The sequence below is a fragment of the Neophocaena asiaeorientalis genome, unplaced genomic scaffold (assembly GCF_003031525.2).
Source record: "Neophocaena asiaeorientalis asiaeorientalis breed wild unplaced genomic scaffold, Neophocaena_asiaeorientalis_V1.1 scaffold275, whole genome shotgun sequence".
Lineage (NCBI taxonomy): Eukaryota > Metazoa > Chordata > Mammalia > Artiodactyla > Phocoenidae > Neophocaena > Neophocaena asiaeorientalis.
The window spans coordinates 6,821,030-6,830,679 of record NW_020173679.1 but is presented as its reverse complement, the minus strand read 5'-3'; the positions used below and the strand labels follow the sequence as shown (position 1 = coordinate 6,830,679).

General features: G+C 51.2%; 1 protein-coding gene across 1 annotated transcript; it reads right to left on the bottom strand.

Annotated features, from left to right (window-relative positions):
- Positions 1 to 1,925: 1,925 nt before the first annotated feature.
- Positions 1,926 to 3,471, bottom strand: NPPA (natriuretic peptide A). The gene is made up of 3 exons (XM_024749893.1): positions 3,142 to 3,471; positions 2,715 to 3,041; positions 1,926 to 2,226 (listed from the first exon to the last, which is right to left on the bottom strand). Exons 1-3 carry the CDS (start codon positions 3,259 to 3,261, stop codon positions 2,215 to 2,217), a joined length of 459 nt encoding a protein of 152 aa, XP_024605661.1. The 5' UTR covers positions 3,262 to 3,471; the 3' UTR covers positions 1,926 to 2,214.
- Positions 3,472 to 9,650: the final 6,179 nt, after the last annotated feature.

The following is a 9,650-nucleotide window of genomic DNA, read 5'->3' as shown; positions in this document are numbered from 1 at the left end:
CCCCCGCCGTCCACCCATCCCTGAGGGTCCTCTGAGTTTCAGGGGCGTCTCTTGTGCGTTTGGGTATTTGGCACGTTCAGTGAATTCCATTGGCGAGCACCCGCTGTGTCACTGCGACACCTTGGCAGTGAGCCCAGGTCCCCACTACTCTCCTCTCAGCAGCTCCCACTCCCCCAGTGCCGGACCTCAGGAGCCGGCTTTGGACAGACCCTTCTTCCTTGCTCTCCACCCTCCTGGTCCTTGTTAGTCCTCTGTTCTTGGCTTTCCACCCTCTGCGTTCAGAGTCCACGTAAGGAACATCTCTATGAGAAGTGGTTACCTTACTGTTCTTTCCCCACCTCCCTCTCTAACCATCAATTCACTCCTGGCCTCCCCTTCCCTCTACAAGGAGCACGTTGCTAATTTATTTCCTCTTTTCTCAATTTCTGTACCAGACCAGGAGAATTTGACCGACATTTATAGAGCACCCAACGTGCCACGTGCTGCCCGGGCTGCTGAAGGGGCATTGACCCTCCAGGAGCTTGCAGCTCAGTTGCATACCAAGACAAATTGTGGTCTATGATAATAGCTATACGATAGTTATAAAAACGCTGCCAGTGAAGAGCTCGATTTGTCCTGGGCATGTGGTGTCAGGGAAGGCTTCAGGGAAGAAGTGGCATTCTCAATGAGCCTTGAGAAATGAGCAAAACGGTCTCAAGGGCTCTGGATAGAGGGCATTCTAGGTGGAAGGAGCAGCGTGAATAAGGGTGTGGGGAAGCGAAGGTGGAGGGTTGTCGGAGGAGTGTCGTAGAATCTGATTCGGAGAGTGTGGTGTCAGGGGGTAACGGCTGGGAAAATTGGTCCGAGCACTGCTTCATGTTGCAGGTGAACTCAGGGCCTGGTACTTCCTGCTTTGGGCAGCACCCTTTTCAGAAACAGATACAAAAGAACTTCTCCAGTGGCTCCCACCTTAGTAACACCTACACGTCCAAACACCTTGGACCTGAATTGGGGAGAGCCAATGGCTAATTTTTAAATTTAGTGCCCAAAAGTCACAGAAACTTGAAGTTTGTCAGCACAGCAAACATTTTCTTTCTTCACTTTGCTCAGCTTTTAAACCCAAATATCCTGCCTACTCTTCTTCAGATTAAAAGTACAATTCACTCAGCTGGCGCACTACCTCTCAAAAGGTGTCAGAGAAGAGTTAGTGCCCTCATTTTACATATGTGCCTCTAAAAAAAAATAATAATAACAGTAACGAAAAAGCACTAAGTGTACAAAAAGTGTCATATTGAGTACAAGCTACGTTCGATGTAACCAGAAGAAAAGCCCAGATGTTTGTAAGTTTTCTTTTCAATAAATAAGTGCCCTGAATGTGAGCAAATCTGAATATAAAGATAAATGCCCTTTTGGTCTCCAGGGGCTTTTTCAGGATCCATGGTGAGGCTGCAGTATGAGTGAGAGCAAGTTGAAAGCTGTGGTTTGAGACCCGACCCCCTACACACACACACACACACACACACACACGCGCACACACACACGCACACACCGTGCTCACGGAGGGAGAAATGAAAGGAAGCCGAAGTTGTCCAAACCCATAGAATGTACACTACCAAGAGTGAACTCGACGTGAACTATGGACGTTAAGTGATCATGATGTGTCATTGCAGGTTCGTCCATGGTAACAAATGTCCCACTCTGGCAGGGATGTTGATAATGGAGGAGGATGTACATGTGGGGCGGACAGGGATATGTGGGAAATCTCTACTTCCTGTTCAATTTTGCTGTGAACCTCTAACTGCTCCCCAAAATAAGTTTGTTATTTTTTAAAAAAAGGAGGAAGAAAAGAACTGAGCATTATTCTCTTTGACAAAAGGTAAAATGACAAGGACTATCAGGCTGAACTCCCTTCCCCAGGAAATGAAAGAAATCACACCAAGCCTCCAGCTTCTGTCCGTGGTGCTGAAGTTTATTCATTTTCAAACCGATGTCAGTAACAGGTGATTAAAATTTAACGCATGGGTGGGAGAAGTGGAGAAGCCACAACTAAACCACTTTATCTACATTTAGCATAAAATGTGAGAAATGTTGACAGGAGGCTGATGCTTGAATAGGACTCTCGTCACAACTCAACCTGATGGCAACCAGATGGGACAAAGTTGAGTGAGAGATCCCAGGGGGTGAGGGTCTCTTGAATTCTGCCCGGGGCCTGGCCAGCCTTTTCCTCCCTGGCCGTTATCTTCGGTACTACAAAGAGAGCAGAGACATGTTTGGCTTGGTGACCTGCCTCCACTGGGAAAAGTCAGCTTCATATTTGCTGACTCTCTGAGTTCCACGAACTGGTAAACAACTTGCCCATCAGAAGCTAGTAAAACCCATCCTGGTAAATTCCGATCCTTCGGGATCTGACAGTTCCTCGAGGGCCATGAACTGCCAATCAGCAGTACGCAGGTGACTTGGCCCCGTGAACATATTAAGTTCCCGGTGCTCCTAGCAGTAACTTCTTTTCCTCTTAGCATTTTCTCAGCAGACTGTAGCTGAGGATGGTATCATGGTTCTGAGACTCATGGGGCACCTACCCAGTTGGGACAGAAATTTCAAAGGGAGTAAGCTTCTGTGCTGTTCCCTTTCCTGCTGAAGGTGTCCCCTGGTGGTATTCTTTCACAAGGTTTGAACCTCAACAAAACCACAATTTCCTTCCCGCCCACCCCATTTCCATCCGCAGTTCCTCTTACCCGGAAGCTGTTGCAGCCCAGTCCACTCTGGGCTCCAATCCTGTCCATCCTGCCCCCGAAGCAGCTGGACCTCCGCAGGCTCCGAGGGGCAGCGAGCAGCGCCCTCAGCTTGCTGTTCAGGAGGGCAGATCTATCGGAGGGTTCCCAGGGGCCCCGCCCAAGGGCACCCCCATCTCTCTGGGCTGGGTGGACCTCCCCGGTCCAGGGAGGCACCTCAGAAAGGGGGCTGAGAGGGACCCCAGCTTCTTCATTCTGATCGCTTAGTACTTGTTGGGGCACAGCCTCATCTTCTAAAGGCATCTTGTCCTCCAAATGGTCCAGCAAGTTCTTTACAAAAGGAAAAAAAAGAGAAAGGGAGAAGTCTCACTGCCTGGCGCAGCGTCACAAAGCCCCCTCATCCCACACCGTGCCCCTTTCCTGGCCCTACCTTGAAATCCATCAGGTCTGCGTTGGACACAGAGCCATACACGGGGTTCGCTCCGGTCTGCCCTGGGAGCTGAAACGCCAGAAAGAGGAGGAAGCTCGCGGCGATGGTGGCAGAGCCCATGCTGGCGTCGGTCAAGGGGTGGTCTGGTACTTGCTGCCTCTTCTCTCTCCTCTCTGCTTTCCCACCCGTGGCCTTCCTCCGTCTCCGTCTCCCAGCTGCCCTGCGCCTCCTCTTTTTATAGCCCCTTGGCTCTCTGAGAGCACAAGAGGGACGGAACCCTCCCCATTCTGTCACTTGCAGCGATAAAGCAGCTGAGCGAGGAGCCAGCAGAAGATGCCCTTTTAAAGTTATCAGAGTCCAGCCAGCTCGCCACAGCCCCTCCACCTTGAGCAGCTCCAACGAGCCGGGACCCCCAGCTGCAGGAGCCACATTCTTGTTGATTTGCCTCAAGAGCTTCCCACTTCAAAGGTGTGAGAAGAGCAAAAAAGAGTCCTTGGTTATCTCACAGCGATGCCTCAGGCTTCTTTCTCATCAGCAGCTGGACCCACGCGGGGAAGCAGAGGGTGACGGTTGGCCGGTGCCCAGCTCCCCCGTTGGTTTGCGGCTCAGCTGTCAGGGACTCCAAATAAGGGCGGGAGGGGAGGAAATGGCAGGCAGCCGGCAGCTCAGCTCAGGACAAATTAGTCCAAATGCTCGAGCTGGCCTCATACCTGACTCATCGGCGGCGAGGGCAGACCTCTCTCTCCACAGGGCTGTCCTGACACCTGGCTGCCACTCTCAGTGGTCAGGTGAAAAGGGAGTTATTTTTTACATACTACGTCAGAACCAAATGTGACAAATGTCCCAAGAACTCCACTCCCAAATAGAAACACAAGAAAAGTTTTGGGAGCACAATCATTCCTCTGCAAACCTCCCCCCCCTTCACCGCACGGCTCCCCCCAAGGCGCTGGGGGAGATTGGCGCTAAAAGGATACATGCATTTACATTTATAGAAGCTCGCTGCTTCTCAGACTCTGGGTTTGAAGCTTGTAACGCCTCACACCTCGCCGGGAAAGCTCCCGTGGCGAAGTTGGCTGATGGAGCGAGGTGGGATGCAGCTGTGGCCCATGGAATTTCCCTTAATGCCTCCCATGTCCTTCTCCAAGGCCAGGCAAGGGATGAGCCACTGAAGCCGCCATTTTCCTGGTCCCCAAAAGAGAAGTACCAGGCAGGAGCCTGTCCACATGTAGTGAGTGGCCTCCACTTACCAAGCACTGGACTTAACGCTCTACACTCTTCAATGTAACGTATCCGGGGGAAACACTACACTTGAAGGGATGAGAGCCCTGCATTGCAGCCCCAAACAAGTCAAACTGCACACATCTTTGGGGCCTTATTCTCCTCATCTGTGAGGCTCATAAGAGCTATTAATATGTGAACGTATTTTGAAGTGTGAATTGCTATATAATTGCGCGATGCTCACAGTGGGTGTCCTTACTGGGTGGTTGGAATGTGCCGGGCACCGCGCTGAGAGTTTATACGGATTCTTTCCTTTTCATCACCAGCCCCAGAAGGTGGGTAGTATTGTCCCCGTTCATAGAGGAACAGAACTGAGACTGAGAGCATCTGTCACTTGCCCAATGTCACTCGGCAGACCCAGGACTCGGACCCCAGGTCTGACGCCAACGCCTGTACTTTCCACCCACTTCCCAGATCCCGCTGCTTCTTTGCACGAAGGTTTCTTAACAAGCCCTTTAGTCTCAGTTCCTGATTAAACACCACCCTAATCCCAGACTCTCAGGTTGCCTCTGAGCACCTCCTCGCCTTCCCCCTGCCCTGGGACTGTAGCTTTGCGTGCTTGGCAAGTCTGCGGACTATCTCAGGAAAGCACCACATCCAAGCCCCATGACCTATTTACACACCTAACGTGTTTCAATCTACCCCGTAGAAGCTCAGGAAATGTGGGTGGAATGACAGCTCTGTCCTGGCCGGACCCTCCCCCAACTGTGCTCACTCCTTGGCTTATCAGAAAGAGAGGCTGTTACGCAGTGAAAGGGCAGGAAATCCGGGCACTACGTGGCCAGGGGTCATGAGAGGTGTTGTGGGGGGGGGGTGGTTATTCTAAAGGAGAAAAGATTTGGGTCGGCCAAACTCAACTTGAAATCTGAAATGAGCGCAATTCTGAGTAGGAGCGCTGGGGACAAAGAACCGCTGTATCCTGAAGAGTCTCTGGAATGTGCTCACAGTTTAATAGCTGGGGTGGCAGTGTTATTATTAGCAAAGAGGATTCAGTGAGCAGCCACCCTGGGAGAACTGATGCTCCGTGCTGCGTGCGTCACACAGCCTGTCTCCTGGAGATACCCTTTGAGACAGACCTTTGGTGCAGGCAAGACTTCCGGAAGGGCATCATGGCAGGTGGCCTCTGCCTCGGCTTGGCCTCTGGGGGCTGATGCGGTTCCTGCGTCCTGAGCCACTTCTGAAGTCTGTTGGCGGCCCAAGGAAAAGCGGAAATCCCGTCCAAGGTTCCAGAAGGAGAATTTCAGAATTTTCCCAGCTCCTTTTGTTAAAGTTACGTTTCGTCTTCCAGAGTGAAACTGGAGTGGGGCACGAGTGTCATTTGTTGAGTTTCTTCTATTGTTTTGGGGTTTTTGTGGAAGGTGGGTGGCAAAAAAAGAATACTTAGGTTTATTGCCCTGACTTTGTATAGGACCAGCACCACCCCCTGCACTAACAGGGCCCAGGGCAAAGAGATTATCCCCAAATACACTTACCGCCCAACCCTCTTAAAGCCTTTGACTTGTCCCTGAAATGGAAAATGCCTTGACGTACAGCTTCTCTTCATTTTCGTGCCCCTGTTCCACTTCGGGGGGTATGTGTGGAGGAGTTAATATTTAATGGATGTTTAGAAGCCAGCCTGTGGGAGTGAGAGAGAAGAAAAGCAAAAGGTACAGAAGACCAGGCCCACCCTCCACCTCCACCTCTCCCACTCGCTGAAAAATGAAAAGGCTTTATTTCCTTATCACTGGAAAGAAGTCGTCTTAGTCCTATGATGGAACAAAGGTTGCAGATGCGTGGGAGGATCCAGAATGGGCTAACTCCAGTGTCTAGTTAGGTTTCATGACTCTCCGTGGGGATGCTGTGGGCTGCCTCGGGGAGCCATGAGGGCCCAGCAATGTCACATGTGGGCAGAACTGGTGTGAAAACCCCAACACATTCATGGGACAAGTCTGTTAGACCTAAATAGCCTAAAGCAGAAGCCCCAGTTGGGAGAAATTGGTAGGACATTGGTGCGTATTTAGGAATGATTGCTTTGGACTTTGAAAACTACGTTCTGTTTCTCTGGTGCAACATGGAGGTCACTGAGACTGGAATTTGGGGGCAGCTTCCCCAGGAAAAAAGGCCCAAGACAAGGTGATTTGCTAAAGCTTTATGGGGGTTCTAGTTCACGGGAAGTAAGAGTGAGGAGCAAAGGGAAGTGAGATAGTGTATTAGTCAACAACTGCTGCGTGACAAATTACCCCAAACCTTAGCAACTATACATCTATTATCTAATAGCTCCTGTGGACCAGGAATCTGGTTCTGCTTTAGCTGGGGGCCCCTTGTTCAGAGCTCACACAGGCTACAATTAAGATGTTGGCCGGGGCTGCGGTCATCTCAAGACTTGGCTGGGGATCTGCTTTCAAGCTCACTCGTGTGTCTGTCGGCAGGTCTTCGGGTCCACGCTGACTGTTGGCTGGAGATGTCAGTTCCTTACTGCGTGGGCTTCTCCACAGAGATGCTGCTGACTTCCTTTAGGTAGAGAGGGAAACATCATGTAAGCCATCATCTCTTTGTAACCTAATCTTAGATGTGGTACCCCATCATTTCTGTTGTACTGTGTTCATTAGAAGTGAGCCATAAGGTCCAGCCCATACTCAGAGGGAGGGGATTACCAAGGGATGAATACCAGGAGATGAGCATCAATGGGGGCCATCTCAGAGGCTGCCCACCACAGGTAAGGAAAGAGAAAGAGCAAATATAAAGTGATATGTTACCAAGCTGGTCACAGCTTTGCGAGAACAGCTTAGTGGTTGGTCGGTCGGCTGTTGGTCATGCTGCACGTCTCCAGAGAGCTTTGTGGAACCCAGCACCTTCGAACAGTCTATGAGGAGAGAAAAGGGTGAGGGCACTGCATTAGATCCCTAGGGCTGCTGTAACAAAGTACCATAAACTGGGTATCTTAAAACAACAGAAGTGTATTGTCTCACAGTTCTGAAAGCTAGAGTCTGAAATCAAGGTGTCAGCAGGGCCAGGCTCCCTCCACAGCCTGTAAGGAAGGATCCTTCCTCGTCTCTTGCAGCTTCTGGTAGCTGCCGGCAATCTTTGGCATTCCTTGGCTTGTAGATGCATCCCTCCAGTCTCTGTCTCTGTCATCATATGACCGTCTTCCCTCTCTGTGTTTCTCTCTTTTCTTCTTATAAAGACACTAATCATATTGGAATAGGAGCCCACCCTACTCAAGTATGACCTCATCTCAACTAATTACATCCACAATGACCGTGATTCACAAACACCCCCTCCAGCATACCACCCAAGGACATACATGAGGGCCCACCCCTGCACCTTGCCCTCCCTAGGGGCCTCACAGAACCTTCATGCCTCACCCACTGGCTAAGGCATGAAGGTTCTGCTCTCTCCCCCGATGCAGGAAGAACCAGGTCGAGGAGTCCAGGGCAGGGAGGCCAGTTAGGAAACTGGTGTGCCAATATGAGTGGTGAGGGAAGGAAGGAGGAGTGGACGTGGTACCTGCCTGGGTGGTCCAGCCAAAGAATGGAGTCAAGGAAGATTCCAAGGGCTGAAGTCATCGAGGGTGGAGCCCTGGGAGACGGTTTACTCATTCGGGAGTGTCATAGTTTGGGTTCTCCTGAATCTGAGACAAGTATTCAAGCAAAGTAGTTTATTTTGGAGATAATCCCAGGAAATACTGGCAGGAGAGTGGGGAAGTGACCAGGGAGAGGAGTTTAGCTGCACAGATCACTGTGGGCAGTTGCAGCTTAATCCCAACCCCGCCGCAGAGAAATCCAGTAACCAGTGAAAGATACACACCACCTGTGAACAGAGGGCTCTCCTAGGTGTTGGCTGAGGGTTGTTCCTGGTCCGTGTCAATTCCCCAGCACTTCCTGCCTGCCCGCAGGAAGTGGACTCTGGCTGCCAGAGAAAGTCCTCGGGCAGGAAAGTGCAGTGCTGCTGGATGAAATTAGGGCTGGTGTGCACTGAAGCAGCAAGGGCAGGGGCTATACTTGGCAGTGCCAGAGACAAGACACTGGGGGCACAAGGGTGGGAGCCAAGGTCCCATGGCTGAAATGTTCCAGGATGCCCAGGCAGCTGTATGGAGCCTGGCTCCTGACCCCACGGGAGAAACGGGCCACTTAGTAGAAAAGCACTGATTGCATGAAAAATCCTACAGAGACAGGGATAGAAGGTTGAGAACTGCAACACGAACAAAGACAAATGGCCAAGTTCATGACTTTGTTTACACCTGCTTCTGCATGAGGAAAGAATGCACTTTTCTTTCTTGCCACAAATCATTCTCAGAAGGGTCAAAGCTGGGAATCCCTTGGCAGTCCAGGGGTTAGGACTCCGTGCTCTCACGGCCGAGGGCCTGGGTTCGATTTTGGTTGGGGAACTAAGGTCCCAGGTCCCACAAGGCGCGCGGTGTGGCAAAAAAAAAAAAAAAGTCAAAGCTGCCACGAGAGGGATGGAGAGGGGAACGCAGCATCAGTGACATGAGATGTAGCGTTCAGGCCCAACACTGTCCTGACTTCAGTAACCTCAAAACTGGAGACCCAGCAAAGCCAGTCTACCCTCTACTGAATCTCCTTCCAGCTGTGAAGCCGTGGGCTAGGCATCCTTGGGCCTGTGTCCACCAACATGTCTTTCTGGGTAGATTCCAGTGACAAGCATCCATGGAGATACATAATCTGGCAGCTTCTTTGGAGGACGAGGTTGATAATAGGAAAGTCAGGGAGGTTAAGGCCATGGCTATAGCTACACGGGGATGTGTTTGAAGGGGCCAGGGTCACAGGTGAGGGGGGGCTGGTTCTAAAGGGCACCCATAGATGACGCACGTGCCACAGCACTGCCCGCAAACACCAAACACAGGGGGAGCTCAATGAGATGTCACTTCATTGGGTACGTCAGGCCACCCACTCCCCATCCTCCAGAAGACATATTTGCTTCCTTCACAGTTTGTTTTGGGGTCCTCTCTCCTGGACTTTTGCTTGGGGAAAAGGTTCAAGTAACAGGATATATCTGTATCATACATACCGACTCCACTGCCTGAGCCCTACTTATGGAAGAGCTGGACTTACCTGGAAGAATTCTGAAGTGCTGGCTGGGTTTGTAGAGTGGGCATTCTGGGAGGAGGTCTGTCTTCATCACCTGAGCAGGGGGAGAAAGTTGCCAATACGCAGCAGCCCCAAATGGGGAACTGAGTGATGCCATTAAGAGGGGGACCTTCCAACCCACCAGCAAGCCTAATTCACTGGCTT